The 21866-nt window shown below is 37.6% G+C and overlaps 1 protein-coding gene across 2 annotated transcripts; it reads right to left on the reverse strand.

Annotated features, from left to right (window-relative positions):
- Positions 1-42: 42 nt before the first annotated feature.
- cry3a (cryptochrome circadian regulator 3a) lies at positions 43-21699 on the reverse strand. 2 transcript variants are annotated; one of them, XM_073819355.1, is made up of 15 exons: positions 21545-21699; positions 19185-19357; positions 12257-12365; positions 11931-12073; positions 11150-11334; positions 9942-10030; positions 9452-9592; positions 8914-9225; positions 7267-7418; positions 5208-5410; positions 4928-5020; positions 4105-4221; positions 3907-3993; positions 2216-2379; positions 43-2122 (listed from the first exon to the last, which is right to left on the reverse strand). In XM_073819355.1, the coding sequence occupies exons 2-15, from the start codon at positions 19340-19342 to the stop codon at positions 2117-2119; spliced, it is 1959 nt and encodes a 652-aa protein (XP_073675456.1). In that variant the 5' UTR covers positions 19343-19357; positions 21545-21699; the 3' UTR covers positions 43-2116. The 2 variants fall into 2 exon arrangements, with proteins under 2 accessions (XP_073675456.1, XP_073675455.1); XM_073819354.1 differs by having other exon boundaries at positions 43-2125.
- Between the last annotated feature and the right edge of the window lie 167 nt (positions 21700-21866).

Here is a 21866-nt window from a genome sequence, read left to right on the forward strand (position 1 = left end):
TAATATGGTCAGACCAACACACAAAAAAGACTCAGAAACAAATCCAGTTTCAACCAGATTTACTTTTACAACTCTTTACAGACTTGAAGGACAAGATTTAGACTTGACGTCACATTTATTTCACAGAAAGGAAATAAAAAGAAAATCCAAACAAATGACTAATTCCGATGGGGAAAAACAGAAATGGTTCACTTCCGCTGTGACAAAAACAAACTATAATAGCACAGAGACATTACAGTCAAAAAGCACTGAGGTTTCTACAATTGTCATATCAAAACATTCACATTAGAACTGAACACTTCTGCTGGTCGGCAAAAGCAATACAGATGTCACGGTGTCAAAGCAGATCCAGCTATACAAACACAAATTCAGACCCAATAGCTTTAGTCCAGTTCCATGAGAGGTTGCCAGATCACCATGATAAACAATCATACATAAACTCAAGGGCCCATATATTTATATACATGGTCTAGTTATGCACAATAGTTGTCATAATCTGTGTTAGTGACACTGTAAACACTGTTGGATTTATCAGAAGTATCAGCTGTGACTGATATTTGTTAGTATTCAATTTTTTAATTTCTTGGCAATATGGTAGAAAACCAACAGCTAAATCAAATGATATTTGGTCTGTAGGGGGACATTTGGTATGAAGCATTTATGGCCAAATATGGAGGCTAAATATTGGTTATCTTCCCTGAGGAAAGACCATTGTAATTACTTCAGAAATCAGATTACTCTTATTTTAAGTTATAGAAAGGAACATTATACAGTGTAAAAAAGGACTGCAGCAGAATCGTTATCACAGTGACGAAAAAAGTGATTAATAGTCAACGTTTTGCGTATTTTTGGAATGTCACTCAATGTCATGTTGTGATTAATACTGTCAGATGACGCTTTTGCTTTACCTGAACATGCGCAAACAGACGAATTGATTTAAAATATTTAAGATTCATCAAATAAATCTGAGAAATGCTAAGAAACCTTAAGGGTCAGAGATACAACAGGGTGTCTTCATTTTCCATACATTTGCTTCCTAAAGATCCGTAAAGGTTTATTTCATCGATGTACTGTGGTGTTTAATGTTGAACCAGGAAAATGTTCTTTTCCAGTGTCATTTCCTGGCTTTGGCAGAGTTTACATTGGCGTTTTTATCAGTGTTTAAGGCCTGACCGCGAAGATCAGCTGTCTGTGTGTGTCTGCCAAGCATGACAATGAAGAAGATACTGTAGCTAATCTACAGATGCATTTGATGGGCCACAGTGGTCCATTTTAACACATTCAAGAACCGCATTCCACCGCAGCTCTGTCCCTGATAATATTTACAAATGGGTTCAAGGTTAAAAACATGAATTTACAATAAGTTGAGAAATATCATTTTATGTAGATGACTTTAAAATCTAGAAATCTTTAAATCCTATTTTAAAATTTCAACTCTGCTGGTATTTACTTACATATGGATTTTTTGGAGTCAACACTAATACATTGAACTGGCAAAGAACGAAACACCAATATATAAAATATACCTGTATAAATTTTTCTGTTTACAAAAAGTGGCACGTACACCACTCTACTGAGAATCAGTGAAATTGAACAATGAGATAATGTCAGAGAAAAATGTATAAAAGTGTGTTGTGATGGTGTGGATGGATCCAACCGATGGTTGGTGCTGGTGCCAACCAAACTGTAAAAATACTCACAAAGTCCTAGCTGCAATGAGTGTACAATGAAGCTTAGCTTTATCGTGCTTGTTAAAAGCAGATAAATATATCCCACTTGGTATGGTTCAGTACATAAAACCCTAACCTGTGCAAAGATGAAACAAAAAGAAAGGGGCATGCCAAGGAAACAAGAAAACTTTTTATGGTTGTTTTTGTATGTCAATTGCTGTAAAATCATTAACTTCTTTTTAAAGCAACTCAATTTCATTAAATGATAAAAATAAGCTCTCAGTTAACATTCATATCAACTGAACATGTAAGAAAAGAGATGGGGAAAAGCAGAAGAAAAAAAACATGTCGAGTGAGTTGTTTTAAGGAAACCAGATTTAAAATCAGTCCCCTTTAGACTGTGTCTCGTTTTGAATCTGTTCTGTTCAGTACAATGATATGTCCATCTAACTCTTCTGGAAAAATAAGAGACAAATATCAATCTTAAATACAGTGTATGATTTCTTAACATTTATACATTATAGATTTAAGTGAGTTGTATTTACCATACTCGACTGGTTCCCACTGGTAGCATGAACCGAAGTGACCTCTGCAATTTGCCGTTGTAACTTGTGAGAGGTGGACAGTGTGTCATCTTCACCATCAAGCTCTCGTTCCGACTCTCGCTCCCTTTTACCTGTCACGCTTCCTCCTGTGTGCAGCAGGTGTCCTGTTGAACATCACACAGAATATTGTAAATGCATAAAAACAGAAATACAGTGCCTTGCGAAAGTATTCATACAGTATCCATACCCCATTTCTTATGTTAAACTGCCTTAAATTACTTTTTTCCCCACATCAAGCTATGCTCAATACACCATACTATAGCAAAACAAAAAAATGTTTTTTAACATCTTTGCAAATTTAACACAAATTAAAAACTGAAATGATTCCATTGCATTTACTCAAACCCTTATCTGGGACAGTTGAAATGTAGCTCAGGAGCATTCAAAAAAAGAGAGAAAATCACACACATCCTAATAAAAGGTCTAACAGCTGAAAATGCATATCAGAGCAAAATCCTAACCCTGAGGTAATTAAAAAAAAAAAAACTGCCCGTAGAGCTCAGAAATAGAATTGTGTCAAGTCGTACATCTGGGGAAGAGTTCAGAAAAAATTCTGAAGGTTCAAAGAAGCATGTAGTCTCCATTATCCATAATGAAGGAATCTAGTTCTATTATCATATGTGGAGATAGTGGAAACTTACAGAAGGACAAACATCACTGCAACACTCCACCGATCTGGGCTTTATGGTGGTGTGGAAAGACTCTCCTTCCAGGGAAGACACATGAAAACACACTTGGAATTTGCAACAAAGCACCTAAAGGACCCCCAGATTGTGAGAAACAAGATTCTCTGGTCAAATGGACCTCAATTCCAAGCATCATGTCTGGAAGAAAGCAGGCACTGCTCATCACCTGCAGAGTACCATCCCAAAAGTAAAGAATGCTGGTAGCAGCCTCATGCTCTGGGGTTGTTTTTCAGTAGCAGGGACTGAAGGACTCGTCAGAGTAGAAGAAAAGCTCAACATTCCAAAATATTGAGATTAATATTGAGATTGAATGAAGATTTAATGAAAACTTAGTCCAGAGTATTTAGAACCTCAGACTGAGCGGAAGGTTCACCTTCCAACAGGACAATGACCCTAAGCACACAGCAAGAGTGGATTATAAACAACTCAGTGAATGTTCCTGAGTGGACCAGCCAGAGCCTGGTTTTGAACCTAATCAAATATTTCTGAAGAAATCTGAAAATGTGTGTCTGCCCACATCCAACCTGACAGAGCTTGAGAGGTGAAAAGCTGAGGAGAGGAATGGCAGATAAGTGCAAAGCTTGTCACATCATACCCAAAACTATTTGAGGCTGTAAAGGCACTTCAGCTAAGTACTGAGTTACTGAATATTTATGCAATGTACTCATTTCAGGTTTTTTTTTATTTTTAATAAATTTACAAAGTTGTGACAATTCTGTTTTTGTCTTTGAACAAGTGTATATTGATGTGGAAAAAAGTAATTTGAAACAGCTTAACATAAGGCAGCAACATTATACGTGAAAAGGGGTATGAATACTTTCGCAAGTACTTTTCACACTGTATATATACGCTTCCTTTATAAAGCAATGTTTTTAACTTTGGATATGCTGTGTTTATCTGCATGACATTCATGTAACATACAGTACACATTTCCATGTCTGTTACCTGAATGTTGTGGGCCTGCCATATCATGTGAGACATTACACTTGTAAAGTCGACTGTTGTGCCCTGTGTCGGGCATGTGGTGGTATCCTGGAAAACAAGAGCAAGGCATTATTTGAAAAAACAAATCTAATGCTTTTGCAAAGAACAATCATTGAGGGTAAATCTATAAGTGTATTATATTTGTGTGAAAGGTGACACCTAATTGCTGCTGCTGTTGTTGCTGAATTCCACTTGGTCCCTGGTGCTCTTCACTGTCAAAGTTCAGCAAAATACTTCCACTCCTGTTACCACTGGAACCGCCCGATACAGCTGGTGCTTTTGAGATGTTAAAAAGTCAATATGTCACATAAGTATGGAGCAAATGATACGCAAAAAAAAAAAAAAAAAGATATAATTGCCATTAAGATTTTTTTTTGACGCATACATGTGATACTGATACTCTCGTGAACCAGTCTTTGTTAAATGAAGTCATTTTTGTTTTCTTTGCACATAAAGAAATATTCTCGTAGCTTCATAAAATTATGGTTGAACCACTGATGTCACATGGGCTCTTTTATCAATGTCCTTACTACCTTTCTGGGCCTCGAACGTGTCAGTTGCGTTGCTGTCTATGCAGGGTCAGAAAGCTCACGGATTTCATCAAAAATATCTTAATTTGTGTTCTGAAGATGAACTTACAGGTTTGGAACGACATAAGGGTGAGAAATGAATGACAATTATTTGGGTGAACTAACCCTTTAAGTCAGCCATTTTAGGTAAAAAGTAACTCATTCCCTGGTTTTATGACTCATCATATAATAATAAAAACAATATAATATAATAAAATACTTCTCTTTGTCTTCAAGTAGTAAAGATAAGCTACTTGGTTTAGAAATATAATTGCTTTTTCAATGAGCCAAAAAAGTTAACCTTGGTTATTTATTAGCTTTTAGAACTTTTAAGAAAAAAAAAATCAAGCAATAAAAGTTGTAATTTCTTTGTCTGCAAACTCAAATAAAAGGGGAGGAAAAATGATTTTCACCTGGTGTATTGGTCCCAGACTGCTGTTCCCCTGGGGAGTACGCCATCCCATTTCCGTTCCCATTGTGTGTGGATGGTACGGAGGCCAGAAGTCCTGGTAAAATAGAAAGCAGAATTATCTTCTACCGCTACAGTGCGCTATTTTAGCATTTGAAGCCCTTCCAACACTTTTACTCTTAATCCACAAACTGTTTCATTCATCTGTTTCTGAAATCTCTACATGTGAGACTTGCATATAAGACAGCTAGCTGCTTGCTAATAGAAGACAGTGAAATTCTTGCCAAGTCCTCTGTAGCGCGAAAGTTGTTGATAGATCTGTTTCATCCTCTCGATGTTGAGGCGGCTCGCTTCGGCGTGGTTCACCATGGGTTTAGGGTAGTGGACACCGATGATGCACTTGGCAGCGGCCTGCACAGAGTCTGGGGCGTTCCATGGATCGTAGATATATTTGGCAGGGAAACCTCGGAGAATAGGTAAATATCGTCTGAAAGAACAAAGACAGATTAAACCACAGTCTCATCATAAACGTGAGGAAGGTTATGCGAGATGGTTATTGGGATTCCCGTGTTTGAACAAGCAGGTACAAGACTGACTGACACAGTTTCTCAGATTACAACAAGCGTCAAGATTTATCTCAAAAATGGTATTTTCACACATTTAACTGTATAATATCATAAATGTGAATCTATAGATATGTGCCAATTCATACTACAAATAAAAACTGTCAGCACAACACCATAAGAACAACAAAAATGGAAAAGAACTGAAAATTTCAGGCTCTACTGAAATCAGGACGTCTCTCCTCCAGGTCCCAGGGACAGAAAAGGCCACCTACCTAAGGCGCTCCACCTTACCAGAGCGTGGGGACGGAGGGCTGCAGGAGGCACGGCTTGCAGACAGGCGGACGCAGTTTAAACAGGACAACAGGTCCCGCCTGTGCTGAGACACTACGGAGATTCCTACTACAACACGCATTAGAAAGCAGAGGGAGTGACCAGGCCCTCCCAATCCCTCCAGATCCAATGAAACAGCACCCTCCCACAACCCCATCCCACCCGCTTCAACAAATCGAAACTCAGGGCTGAGTGAGAGGTTCAGGTCCGCTCCCTGCCCCTCGCACTGTCACTGATCGCTTTTGAGACGACAGTGATCCCAAGCCAAGGCAGAGAAACCTGCTAGCCGCCAAAGGAGAAACGCAGTATACTGTCCTCTGCCGCTGGGTGGCCCCCTCGTTTTGCCAAAAGAGACCGGAACCCTTTTGCCAGGAACAGTCACATCCTGCCTGAACAAGCAAACGGCCAGAAACACAGGTTTGAGAAACTGCAGGATGACCTATGGACTGTGAAGGACATTGTTGGGACAGGGGTACGCTGAAGGCCAGGACTCTTGTTCTCTTGCGCAGGCAGGGCTGCATTCAATGCCTAGAGGACCCCTAAACATTTCAAAAAGAGTCTGATGAGGAGGAGTTGTCCAGAGCTAGATTGAAGTTGTCAGCTCTGGCTTTGGGCCCCACCTCCTATCATGCTCTCTGGGAAATGCAATGTGGCTCTCTATGCATTGAAAACAGGCTAGGCTTTGTATATATTTCCCTACCAAGCGGTTAAAATCCCTTTTGATGAAACGAGATGCTACCGAGCTAAAGAACAGGCTACTGCATTTCCCACTGATAAAGCATCAAGCTTCAACCACATTCACAGCTAACAGGTTTCCAAATGCTTTGGCTAAGAATGGCTCTCGTCTTAAAAGCAATCAACCACAATTCACAAAGGGAAAGGGAAAGCTGAACTTTTCACTCAATCCATGAGACGACCACACAGAAAACACAAAAACATACAAGCTTTGGACTAACATGCGTATGAGCTAAGGTAAATACGATGAAAGCAATGTTTACAAGCGGACATCTGTTCCTTAAAGGGGCCTATAATGAGGACAATGTGTTGGGAATGTACCAAAATCCTGGAATACCAAATTCTGAAACTGGAAGGCCTTAGATGGAAAAGTTAGAACACAAAGAGACTACATGGGACAGTCTTGCTTTCTTGACTAACTCATGTCTAGACCTCAACTGATACTTTTGTGCATCTTAATCATATATAAAAAAAACCTAATGTTGTTTTAAAGTACAATAAAAGTATGTATATGATCCCTAATTGTTTAAAATCCTCATGAATGTACAAAATACTTTACATTCCTTTTATAGAGTTATTTTTTAAATAAAACGCATTTTTCTTTAAAACAGTCCTTCTGTGTTGTTAATCCTTAATGCATTCTAGCTTTTAAACAAGGGCCTAAAAGTAGGATATTCAGACTGGAATTAGTGTGGATTTTTAGGAACGTTACCTAATGAAATCGCCGTTAGGGTCGGTACGCCTGCCAAAACCCACTGGACAGTAGCAATGAAAGAACTGTTGAAAGAAAGAGCTACAGGAGAGCCACATCCAGCTGCCTGCATTTACACTCCAGTCAGCATCCAATAGAAGCTCCTCGAACACCTGTCAATCATAACTACCATTACTCTCCAGCCAGTCAGAGATGGTGGTTATCAAGGCCTATTAAAAACAGACTTTTATACTACAGTTCCAAAGAACAAAGAACAACTTTTTTTTCTTAATTTTAGAATTAACTTTAAAAAGGAAATAAAATACCTCCACAACCACAGCTGATAAAAAGTAGGTCACTATTTTCATTACTAGTGTGACCTAAGCACTCAAGGTCTTTAAACTCAAATATATCCATCCAGCCTATTTTTATATTCCTTGATAAAAGGGACCAGCAACCTTTTTGACATGAAGTGCCATTTTTAAAAGGATAGTTCACCCAAAAATAAAAATGACCCCATGGTTTACTCAACCTTAAGCCATCGTAGATGTATATAACTTTCTTCTTTCAGACAAGTACCATTGGAGTTACATTAAAAAAAATTTCTGGCTCTTCAAAGCTTCATAATGGCAGTGAATGGGTGTTGAAATTTTGAAGCCCAAAAAAAATGCATCTATCATTAAAAAGTGCTCCACACGGCTATCCATATTTTTTTTCCATATTATTTAGAACTTTATATACCATAACAGTCTTGTGAGAACAAAGTTTTGTTTACAGCAAAACAAAAAACAGCCTCCTCTTGGCTTATATCAAAGTCCTCTGACATATTTCTTTACAAATCCTCATTCTTTACTTCTAATTTGTGACCTGTGTTTTGTGTTGATTTCTCTTCTGTGCTTCTACGTTCATCACTTCTCACTGGAGCTTATGCCATCCGCTGGAACGCCACTCTCTTGTAAACGTGTATTTGACAGTCAGTGGAAGCTAATTCGGTTTATAAAGTTTTAAATATGGATATCTTACATTCACAAATGCATCGCTTCGCTTCAGAAAGCCTTTATTAAACCTCAGGAGCTGTGTGTAGTATTTTTTATGATGGATGGATGCACTTTATTGGACTTCAAAAAATCAACACCCATTCACCGCCATTACAAAGCTTGGAAGCGCCAGGACATTTTTAAATATAACTGATTGTATTCATCTGAGTGAAGAAAGTCAGGTGGAAGAAAGTAGGATGGCTTAAGCGTTTATTTTTGGGTGAACTGTCTCTTTAAATTCACCCTTCATACACAATCCTTATTAAACATCCTTTTCATGTATTCAAAGTATTTTTCTGAGAACAAAAAAGCAGACCACACTCAACTGACCCACTCATTCAACTCATTGAAAGTGCATCATGGATCTACATCTACAAAATGGTGTGACCAACAACTATCATTGGAATGAATTGCACATGGATCCATAGATCAACTCTGTACTATTCAGTTAAATAATTAAAAAAACTATTAAAGTTAATTTATTATTTAGATTGAAAACATTTCTAATATATTTATAATATAATCATTTTTTTTTTTCTTTTTTTTTTCCACAGACTCCCTGGACCCCAGTTTTGACATCTCTGCTCTACAAAATAAATAACATTTTATGTCCCATGTGTAAGAGATGCACCTTCATGCCCTCTTCCCAACTGATCCACAAGTCTCCACGTGTGAGAAAACAAGCGACAGCATGACGGGCCAGGTGGTGGATCCAGCCCTCCTGCCTCAGTTGGGTCATGATGGCATCAATCCATGGAAAACCTGTCTTAGCTTCAGCCCATTTGGCCAAAGCCTCTGGGTTCTTGTCCCAAGGGATGCGCACACAGATAGGGTTGCCTTCCATCTTATCAAATCGTGGGTTGCTGGTCGCAGCAGTGTAGAAAAATTCCCTCCACAGCAGTTGACCATAGAGGGAGAGTGGAGGAGTGCTGGTTTTCTTTACCTGCAAGGAGAATTTTACACAAATCTAGATATTATATTCATTTATACTTATTAAAAATAGGACATTAACACCTTTTTATCTGAATTCCTAGCTAAATTTAACTAAAAAATTCTATAAGATGCCATATATACGACTACTGGCCACCTCTAATTGATACACCTGTATTAAAAAGTGAAACAATGCAAGTATACTACTTTTATACACAGATGGACAGTCATGTCTGTACCTTTCTGTAGAGGTCTGTGAGTTTGAAATAAAAGAGTCGGCAGGAGAGGCAGCCGAAACGGAGGTAGGGACTCAGGCCAGTCGGACTAGCTAGCAAAGAGTTGGCATTCATTCTAGGTCTTTCGAAATTTGCAACCCAAGCCTGCAAAAACATTAAGGAGGGAAAAGGTAAATTCTGGATTAATGAGCACATGATGCAGATTGTTGGATTAACAATTTTACAGTTTTTTGATTGTAACTTTTTACCTCAGTCTGTCCTTATATCTCTTATAGTTATTTTAAAGATTGTTATACATTAGTTTACTGTATCTGAAACTTCCATCAATTCATCAGTAACTGCAAAACTGGGCCAATAACTGCACAGCATATAGTGAAATTCATATTTGCAAAAACACGTTCTGTTGTATTTGTTTTAGCTGTTAAACACCACGTGGCATATGGCCACAGGTAATCTGAGTTTGAGACCACTGATGTTCTATTTATGACCACACCTTTCGCTCCAGATGCCTTTCAATCCTTGTTAATGCCTCGGTTTCACCTCCTGGCCAGACAGCAGAAGGTAGTCCTTCGATGTCAAATCCTGAGTCAAGATAATGTAGGTTAAAAAAAACAATACTAAACTTGCATAAGTTCTTGCATTGCAGTTTATGAAACGCATGCATTTGTGTTAGGTCATGGATACAGTGATGTTATCATTTAGGTCAAGTCTGCTTCATTTTAACAGTGTCATTTACTCAAGTTGTTCAAAACCTGTATTGTTTTTTTGGAAGTCAATAGCTACTAGTAACTGATTGGTTACCAACATGTTTTCTTTTGTGAAAAACATAAGGTTGATGAAAAAAGGTGAAGGAAAATTTTTTTTTTGGGGTGAACTCTCTTTAAACTCAATAGATAAAGCTCTTTATTCCATGGAATGTCTGGATACTGGATTCTAATTGGCTGGCAGGTATGCAGTAAAACCGTTTAATGCACAGGTAGTTCCAAGTCAGTTTAATCACCGTTCTATATTAATGCGCTGCTTTAATTGATGCACGCAAACGCAGAGAGAGAGAGAGAGAGAGAGAGAGAGAGGTCGGAGATCGCATTGTGCTGCGCACATACATAAACTTCTTGTCAGCGCTTGCCCGCGATTCTTATTAAAACAGCCTAGATCGCTACATTATATTCATCAGCAACGAGGTGGTAAAACTGCTGTTTTTGAATGAATTCGTTGTTTGTAGAGAGACACGCACCGCACGCAGGCAGGTACGCACATACACACACACACACACACACACACACACACACAACTGTCATCTCTCTTTCTCTCTCGCCTTTACTCTCTCTCGGTCGATCGATAATTTACTGAAACAAATGTTATAATTCATTCAAATAAATGTGATCTTACCGGACTATTTCAACTCTGTGTCTGATTTTAAGCGTGCAGAATGCTAGAGCTGCGTGTCATAACTGACAAAAATAACCGTCTTTTTTATCCATTCATCCAAATTTTGCTCTGCAAAGATCAATCCTAGTTTTAACTTGTCTATAACTTAGCAAATGACCATGGAATAAGCGGGATAATCAACGGCTTGCCGTGCATTAAAGGATTTCAAATGCACTTCGCGTCGGGTGGTTATTAGCCTCCACGTCGTGCATTTAAAATCCTTTAATGCACGGCAAACCGTTGATTATCCCTTACTTATCTCATTTAGCTCACCTAGTTCTTCCAGCGACGGCACACCATATTTGTCCCCATGGTCTTCAGAGACAGGTGTGACGCAGCAGCCCATTATAGTGTTGGAGAGGGTTTCCGCCGGCATCTCTGGTGGGTCCATTCGGCTGATCAGAGTCTGGAACCGTTTGTAGGTGAGGGGAGGTTGACCTCCATTTAGTTCAATGATCCTGAAATGATGTAGAAGGTAAAGTGTCAGTGTCTTCCAGTTTGCCACATGTACAATTTACAAGCATTAAAAGTCTGATTTGAGATAATATTTACTTTTTTACACATCATTAAATCTGAAGCATGTCAGTTTTTAAAAATATTACTTATAGTTGCACATTAAGAAAATATGGGGAACAGTATTTAAACCAGTCATAACTGAGTTTATACATCACCTGAAAGCTGAATAAATAAGCTTTCCACTGATGTTTGTTAGGATATGACAATATTTGGCTGAGATACAACTATTTGAAAATCTGGAATCTGACGGTGAAAAAAAAAAAAAAAAAAAAATCAAAATATTGAGAAAATCGCCTTTAAAGTTGTCCAAATTAAGTTCTTAGCTTTGATATATTTACAGTAGGAAATTTACAAAATATCTTCATGGAACATGATCTTTACTTATCCTAATGATTTTCGGCATTAAAGAAAAATCTATAATTTTGACCCATATAATGTATTTTTGGCTATTGCTACAAACACACCCATGCTACTTAAAACTGGTTTTGTGGACCAGGGTCACATTTTAGATTTAAGGAAATGAGCTTATCAAGCTTACTTATCAAGATTATAAAGGGTGTGTGAGATCTTGACTATGACTTCAACCCCGGCCTCCATTGCAAGCTTTTTAATAGCTGCATCCCTCTCCTTCCCAAACGGTTCTGAGTCATACTCGAACGTCAACCTGGATATTTTCCATTCCTGCAGGAAAAGATCACAAACACTAAATAGTTACTCAAAAAAAAAGAAATGCAGTGAATTAAACTGGGTTTTGGGATGTGGTTTTCAGAAAGGCTCATGAAATTAGATAAATGAAAGAAAGAAGTTATTTTGTGATACCATATTCAAGGATTGATAGCAGTGTTTTAAACAGAAGAAGTTTACCTTGAAAAGGCGTGGAAAAACATTGGCTGGTTGACCTCGGATGACAAAAAGGCGGGAATTAAGTTTTCTTAGATTGGAATCAAGATCATCCAGGCACTGCAGGAGAAATCTGTCAGGAAGGAAATTAAAATATAAGCATTTTAAATATAATTCTGCAGTAAAAAAAAAAAAAAAGGTAAGGTAAGGTAAAGCTAAACAAAAAAAATTGAGCAGAAGAGTTACTTAATTTGAGCTTCACTTAAAACTAATCAATTCTGCCATAGGAACTATTGCCATCCACCATTAAAAGAAAAAAGAGCTTTTATAAACCCTGTACAGGTATTTTTGTATTTTCTTTCCACCATAGAGCCAGATCCACATCCGATGGACTGATTCTAAAAAGAGTCAAATATACCAATAATCTCTCTAATTTGTTTATAAAGTATTTTATATTACATTTTAAGATTGTCTACATTAAATCAAATTTCAAAATATACATTCCACAGTGTAGAGACTAGATGGTACTGGCATGTCCTGATTTGACATGACCAGGTACTTGGCCTGAAAAGGTAGAGAACTGCTGATCTAAAGCAAAACCCTGAGGCTTTATCTGTTCTGCAAGCTGTCCCTGAAACCTATAGATGCTCTGAGTTTCCATTCACAAATCTGTTAATTCATGACCTGTTTAAAACATTACGAGCTTAACTGCTATTTCCCCTCTACACATCTGCCTTACCAGCTGAAGGGACATTGAGTACGAAAGCTTTTACTGAGAAATGCTGCACATGAAACGACACTTGGTGGATGGACATGGATAAAGAGGTCAAATCATTTTTGTTCTCACTTAAAAATTGTCAAGATATAATAACATAAGAATTAAAATTTTCTTTGTTTCATTTTATTTAAAATGAAAAATAGATTTTTTTTTGTATTCAGATTTTACAATATTTAACGTAAAGATTTGTGTTGTAACTGTAACTGTGCAAAGTACTTAAAAATTTGTTTACCCTGACGTTCCCCTGGCATAACCCTTTGTACCAGACCAGTAATTATGAGTTGGCAATCATGTCCACACAAAAACAATTTTGTATATAAAATATGAGCAAAGAACAGACAGGACAGAAGTTTCCAACAAACCCACTGTCATGGTAGGCTTCCTGCAATGAACATTTTGTTCCTTCATTAATGAGGTTATAGTATTTATCGGAAAGGCCTGTCCGACCTTCTACCTGTGTTATTTGGTCCTAGAGTCCTGACTGAGCCTAAAGTCACACTGTCTGCAACCAAAGCCCTGATTAGAGACCAGACAGGGACAAAGCTCCCTATGCTCCAGATACTGGCTGACCGACACACTAACACACACAACTCCACCAACACGCACATAAAAACCCACACACTGACAACTCCATTAAGGAATTTTAAAAGAATGAAACAGAATACAAAAAACTAATAGCTTTTGGGAACACAAGAATGGAAAACTCAAACCTAATTTTCAAAACTCTGCCCCGTCATACATTATTCCTTATGTAACTGTCCTGGCCTAGATTTGCAGTGCGCATGGTCTCCACCACTGGAGGGCATAAAATTAGCCCAGTGACCTCTTTTCAACCACAACAACATTCTCAGCACCTAGTCTGTGAAAAGAGCACAATTATCCTTGTATTCCCGTTCCGTATGAGGGTAACATTCCTGTTTCATGGTCACAGGTTGAATTACTAGATGAATTACGACATCAGCTCATTAAATGTATACTTTAAAGGTCCCATATTGTACACATTTCTGGAGGTTTATTTTAGTTGTTGATGTCCTTAAGAATATATATATTTGCGGTATAAGTGCCAAAATCCATCTCAATATATTTTTACAGCTCCTTTTGAATCAACTTCAACTCCTTGATGAATTATTTGTTGTATTCCCAATTGTAAGTCGCTTTGGATAAAAGCGTCTGCTAAATGAATAAATGTCCTTTTTTAGGAGCTCTGTCAAAAACAGGTCGATTTTGGCCCATCTAATTATTATTCATGAGCCTCTCTTCTGATTGGCCTGTTGTTTTCTGAGTGACGCACAGCCAGGCCAACCACAGTTAACTACGGTCATGTAAGTTTTAGCCGAGCCCAGAGCCATAGAGAGAGCCTAGCCTGCTGATACTCAACAGGATATTTCAGAATGATCATTAATGTTTTTTCTTTTTCAAACACCGAATGCAGTAAGCTACATAACTGTTGCTTTAATAAAGCCCCTTTCACAATGTGCGCTGATTCTGGAAAATTACGGGAACGAGCGCTGTGTGAACAAAAGCCAGAACCATAAAGGCAGTGTTGTAGTGATGATGCACGTTATCATGCGACTCTTCACGACGAAAAAATACGTGCAAAGTGGAATGAAGCGGCGATCGGGCAGAGCCAGCTCCTCACTATCAGCGCTGAAGCACAGTTTGTTCAGGTTAGTTTCAGTTTAGTGAAACGTACGCGTCGCATTACATCTCACATCCAAACGTCACATGTCTTTATGGGTTGTGTGTATAGCACGCACAGATTGCGGAAAACAACTGTGAATGAATCAAATCAAACAACTCCGGAACAAATCATGGGAAACATTATCCGTGTATTTTGCGGAATGTCTGTGTGAAAGAGGCTGAAGTTGACGTGCCTCTGGTCTCTTATATTCACGTTGTTCTGAAGCCTGTGCAATGATGTAGTTTCGACATCTATCGACTGAACAGGGTTTTCTCGACTTGTTTTCGTGTTGTTGTTGCTTAGCAATGTTATGGACACGATATTGTCTGGGTTTGACAAAATGAGGGTGGGACGTGATTGGTGCTCAGGGTGGTGACTGAAGGCGGTGACCGAGTAGATCGGACGTCACATCTTTGCGGAAGTCACAGTGGCTCGTGAAAATGAACAGCTACTTTAATCAGGCTGTGTGCAGTTTACTGTGGATTGACTGTTTTGAAACTCATATGGTAGTTACATAGTCCCTAGACCTCAGCTATCATGAAAAAAGCCAGGAAATTTCGATTTTGACAATATGGGACCTTTAAATGCAACTGAATGTAATTAAGTCAAGGCTGGATTTATTTGAACAAAATATGGTGAAAACAGTCATATTGTCAAATATAATTATTTCAATTTAAAACAACCATTTTTTATTTTAATATATTTAAAATGTAATTTATTCCCATGACAGCAAAGCTGAATATTACTCTAGTCTTCAGTGTCACAGGATTCTTCAGAAATCATTCTAATATGCTGATTTGGTGCTCAAGTAATATTTATTATCAATGAGGAAAACAGTTGTGCTGCTTAATATTATAGTGGAAACCATAACACCAGATTCAAATGAACAGCATTTATTTTAAATAGAAATCATTATAAATGTAACATTATAAATGTCTTTACTGTCACTTTTGGTCAATTTAAAGTGCCCTTGCTAATTGGAAGTAATAGTTTCTTACTGACAACCAATCTTTGATATATACAATACCAGTCAAAAGTTTTTGAACAGTAAGATTTAATGTTTTTTTAAAAGTCCTTTCTGCTCACCAATTCTGCATTTATTTTAACCAAAGTACAGCAAAAACAGTAAAATTTTGAAATATTTTTACTATTTAAAATAACTTTTCTATTTGAATATATTTTAAAATTTTATTTATTCCTGTGATTATAAAGCTGAATTTTCAGCATTATTACTCCAATCACACAATTCTTCAAAAAGCATTATAATATTCCGATTTGCTGTTCATAAAACACTATTAATATTATTATTGTTTAATAATAGTATTAATATTTAAATATTTAAAACAGTTGAGCACATTTTTTACAGGATTATTTGATGAATAGAAAGAACCAAAAATCACCATTTGGACCCTGAAAATCACCAAGAACCCTGAAAAAAAAAAAATCTACTCAGCTGTTTTTTTGTTTGTTTGTTTTTTGTTTTTTGCTAAATAAATTTTTGAAATCACAGGAATAAATTACATTTTAAAATACATTCAAATAGAAACCAGTAATTTTAAATAGTAAAAATATTTCAAAAACTGTTTTTGCTGTACTTTGGATCAAATAAATGCAGGCATGGTGAGCAGAAGAGACTTATTTGAAAAATATTAAAAACCTTACAGTTTGAAAACATTTGACTGGTAGTGTATATAGTGCTAGACGGGGATGGGTAATGAAAATTGGATGGTGGAATGGCAAAAATAGAAATAGACTCCACATGCAGTATAAATTCTGTAAAGGGTGCAAAAAAGGAACATTCTGTCTGCCACTTACATTACGTGCAGCAGACTTAAGATGCATAACCTTGCCATTACAGTTTCACATCTCAAGTCACTAATTAGTATATTAGTGTTATGTGAATGTCATTCCCATCCCAGAGCATGGTAACATGAACCAATAACAACTAGTTATCATTAACTCAATCAGTCATCAGTTTACTGAGTCTACCACATCTCAACATATTTTTGACATGATGCACTGACATGAAGTAACATATCTCTCTTAAGGATGTAATGATGTAGTGCACTAAGTGTAGTGTGCAGGATAGCAGGGAGGACAAAATCCTAACAGCAGCTAACTCATTTACACCACTATTTTTAAAGGCGATTTAGAGCAGACAACAGTGTGACCTGCAATCTCCCTGCATTAAAGTACCTAAACTTGGTGCTCAACAGGTGTATTTTAAAGTCTCCAGAGGCCATCTGAACACTGCAGCTGACAATGACAAATCCAGTCACAGGTGCTTCATTCTTTTAATCTGGTGAATTAGCTCTCTTTAACATGCAGTCAGATCACACTGTATCCATTCAGTGGGTGAGAAGAGCTGAATGACAAGCTCTGTGACCAGACTGTCTGATTGTCTTTTGAGAGCGAAGCATCTGCCGGTCTGCGACTTGCCCTACTTTCCTCTTGACTGACTGTATCGATCTGCATACATGTCCATGTGGTTAGATTACTTCATGTGTGGGTATTCGCTGGTTTAAAATAGAAAGTCATATCTGACTGCTCAGTGCTCACATCCGAGTCCTTTTAGTGAAAGCAACAGAACTCTAATGGAGAGTTTCTTAAATTCAACCACTGTGTAAATCAGCAGTTTTCAACTGGTTTTGTTTCAGGACCCCAAATTTACAGTAGGCATAAAATTGTCATTTAACATATTACTAAAATTATTTCTGGCACAACCTTTAATGTTAATTAAAAAATATTATATTAGACGCCGTCTTATCCATTTTTGGTCATCTACCAACATTTAAGAAAAATTGAGGAAATCTGAGATCATAAGAGAATATCATATTTCTGTTTCTGTAAAAATGCAGCTATATTAGCCAATTATAATCACTGCAGGCAGGATGTGACTATAAAATGCTGCAAAATTTTTACAGCATGGTAATCAAACCTTTTGTTTAATCTTTATTAAAGCAACATGTCATGACTTTGCCCAGTCTTGTTTTACAGTTGGAACAAACTGCAACAGTAGATTACTTATGTGGTCATCAAATTGTGTCAACTCGTATTTCAGGTTTACGCAACAATAGGGTTAATTTTCATTAGAACAGAATGTACACAAATCAAAAAACGCTGTTTCTTTTAACAGCATGACCTCAATATCAGTTTCTGACCCTCATTCAAATGTAAACAACAAAGTGACATAAGATCGGAGATCAGTTACGATTCGTGAAAAAAAAAAATGCACCAACTAAATGGCAAGTAAGTAACGGGTGTGAACAGTAAAAGCTTTTCACTCCAGCAAAGTTTCTTGCCATTGTTATATGTGTCAAGGCTACTCAGGATTTTCAAGTTGTGTAACATATCACACAATAAAACCTAAATAGGGCTAGTTTTTATTGTCAGTTGCAACCACAATTGAGCATGTATTAAATAGTGACTGTGTTTGTACTGTTTAGTGGTCCTATTAAAATTGTGCATGAAGGCACTACATACATTGGATCAAAGGCATAGTTTGTTCATATCGGTAGTCTCGCGTAGCCAGACCTTCAGACTGACGGCTGAAGGTCTGGAATTCATGGCAGCTGTCATTGGCCAAGGCCCGCCCATAAGACCGTTTGATCGACATGTCAAACAACCAATCACAGTTCGTTTCGTTCAGCATCACGTTTCGATGCATGGAAATGCCCCCACAACAACAGACTGGCGTGCAACAAGTCAGTCATTGAAATAACCAGCATTGAAAGATAACGAAGAAGAGGGAGAACAAGCAGTAAGTCAGTAATTTGTTCGCGAAGTTCGCAAATGTGTAAAACAACAATGGCATCTGCATAAGCACCTTTTAGCAAAACGCCGAGTAAAACAGTCTGCGCTTTGTTTCCCGGCGGACAGAAAATAAACGCGACACTCGCGTCTCCCAGAAATCCAGTCAAATTCAACTAATCAGATGACGACTTTGACATTCCTGAAGTGTTTCCAGTTAAGTGTACCATATGCATCAGACGTTTAGCCAATGTTCCATGGGCGTTTGAGGCTGAGACTAATATCGGGCACTTCTGTGAGTTAAGGTACACTTAGGGCCAGATTTATTGAACAGGCAAAATTAGCTTTAAAGCGAAATTCCATAAAAATACAGATGGGAGGAGATAAATGCCCACATTAAAGAACACAGACACAGCCATATAATTTCCATAATCTACCAAGAGCAGCGCAAATTAAAGCGCAAATACCAGAAATTTGATGAGCGCAAACGTAAATCGCGTTGTGAGATTCTCATTAATACTCTCCTCCCATAAATTTTGCATTTAAAAGGGAAACTAATACAAATGCATTCAATACGGTCAGGCGCAAAAATAACTGTCCACTTTTCAGTGCTAATTCTTCACTTAACGTTCTTCACTTAACAATGTCTTGCAAACGTTTTTAGATACTCTTATGAATATCTAATTTGCTTGATTATGTGATGAAGTTATGCTTTCTTATATTTCTAAAACAACTGCACCCACCTCCACCTGTTGACCCCAAGGTTGGACGACCCAGCGAACCAGGGATCCAGGAAGTAGACACATCGAACAGTGTCTGCCCCACGTACTGCCTCCTGTAGAGCAGGGTTGTCATGGAGACGGAGGCCCTTCCGGAACCAGTGGATGGAATTTGGGGCCATGTTCACTGAGTCACCCTTTAAACAAATAAATAATGTAATCAGGACAAATACATTCATTCTAGAGGCTGTTGATTAATTTGAGTGGATGTCATTGTCAGCGGTTTTCATGTTTTCAAAGAGCAAAAATGAATAAACAAAATGAAAAGCCTTAAAACATAAAAGTGGCCATACAGGACATTGTCATTTTGTCATTCAAGCATATATAAATAAAATAGCTTTAAAAATACTGCAAGAAAATGACCCTACAATCCAGCACATCAAGCTGTGTTTGTGACACATTTCCTTTATTATTTTAGAGACAACAGCATCATAATATCCTACACTGATGCAGTAAAATCGGTTGTTGTTTTTAGCTTTTACTCAGAGACCATTTGGTATAGATTTGAGTCTATTTTCAGGTTTTTCCCCTTCACAAAACCTCTAAATCTGGACTTATTTGAGCAGTCATTCTTTGACATTCAATTCTTGGCTTTTCCTCAAACTGACTCAGGATATGTGACGTCTACACTGGACTAAATTCCACCATATACGTCATTGCCATACTGTCTGTTATGAGTGATGTGACATTCATAGAAGCCTACCTGTCAATCATGGACATGTCTTCAAACGCTGCTTGAAAACAATCATCATATACACACATGCAAAGACAGTGGTCTCGAGGAGGCAGAGGATTTATCTTTATTTATCTACTATATATGCAGAGTTAAGCCTCTGGTTGTCTGTGCTCTGGGAATTACAATAGGCCACCTCTACCTGGGATTGATCCAGCAACTTGTGCTGGCAGTCCATCTGCTACAACTGTTCAGCATGTGCACACAATTGTCAAAGGTCACTATTTTTTTTCCCAAATATTTTAGCCTACAAACCCACATTAATTTGAGAGTACTAAGACGACAAAAACTCATACTTGTGCATACTGGCATTAGAGCACTAATGTTTTTCATGTATATATTACAGGACTACTGTAGCACTACATTTTTAAATGAAAAATTACATCCTACATACCAGCCACTATTTTACTATCACAGCAGGGTTTGTTTAAGACAAAACCATTTTAATACATATGTCAATTTTTAGATTTCTTTGGGCTATTTTGCTTCCATAACACGAACGATTTTTTTTATTAAAATGTTATGTTCCATGAAGATATTTTGTAAATTTCCTACTGTAAATATATTGAAACGTAATTTTTAATTAGTAATATGCATTGCTAAGAACTTCATTTGGAAACTTTAAAGGCGATTTTCTCAATATTTAGATTTTTTTGCACCCTCAGATTCTAGATTTAAAAATAGTTGTATCTCGGCCAATTACTGTCCTATCCATACATCATGCATTTTTGCAACTGCACCTGTCATTTGGTACAAGACTGCTCTGGCAAAGTATGCAAATTAGTGCCTAATAAATTAAACAGTGCAGCATTTGCATAATAAACAAAACATGTCATATAAACTGTAATACAAAATACTTGTACACAAGTATGTATTAGTTAAAACTACCTTATTCACCTGTGATATCTTGTCCAAAATACACTTTTACCTGACGGTGTACTGCAAATCTGACCTACCGGTTTAAGATAGTGTACTAGTTACATACTGGTAACTGTCAATTACAACATAGGTAGGACATCTCAGAAAGAAAAAGGCAGAAAAATATAAGGATGCACTACCAATTGCACCCACAAACAAAGCCCAAAACGGATGCTGTAAGTAGGAAAGGTAGGTCAGATTGTCATAATTGTACTCGTCTCAAATTACCAGTCATGATAAATAAACCACAAAAACTGGTACATATAAGATTAGTAAACAAAACAAATACATTATACACAATATTAGGGCATTAATAGGTTTGTTTTATACTAAAACATATTTTACAGTGGCGTGCTACTACAGCGACTCACAGACACACTAAAAGCATCCTGGAGTAGAAATTAGGTCAATTCCAAGTAGGTGAAACTGGCGAGACATTGTAGTCATAGTTGATGTAACGCTACATATTTCGGGTTTCCCCACTACGTTCGGGTTTCTAAACTAAAATGAGATATTCAAAAGAACAACATAAAGACAAATATAAGGGTAACATCTGAAAAACGTCACACAAACGTGGGAAATTGGGTCACCGGCGCGCACGTTATGTAACGCGTTTTTTACAAAGCAATAGAAAAGCCTCCAAGAACAAAAATACACGGTATAAACGCATTACCTTTAACCGTTATGTCAGTCCCAAAGACAGGATCATCGTTTCCACGATTTAGCGAAATTCTCACAATTCAGATACTATATACTGTCCTCAAAATCAGTCGACGCTCAAACGGTCAACTTGACTTCATGAGACGCTTGTGCGCCGCGCCTGCTCTGTTTGGCTCTCTGCTCTTGTGTTCAGCTCGACGGTCTCAATGTGGATTTCCTAGTGAGCGAAATGGCGCTTCTGATTGGTTGAGACGAGATCACGGGGTAAGCGGACGCTCACGTTTGGGAAGCATGGAATAATGAGAGACGTGGTTGGGCTTAATGGTAATGAGGAT

The sequence above is a fragment of the Garra rufa genome, chromosome 15 (genome assembly GCF_049309525.1).
Source record: "Garra rufa chromosome 15, GarRuf1.0, whole genome shotgun sequence".
NCBI lineage: Eukaryota > Metazoa > Chordata > Actinopteri > Cypriniformes > Cyprinidae > Garra > Garra rufa.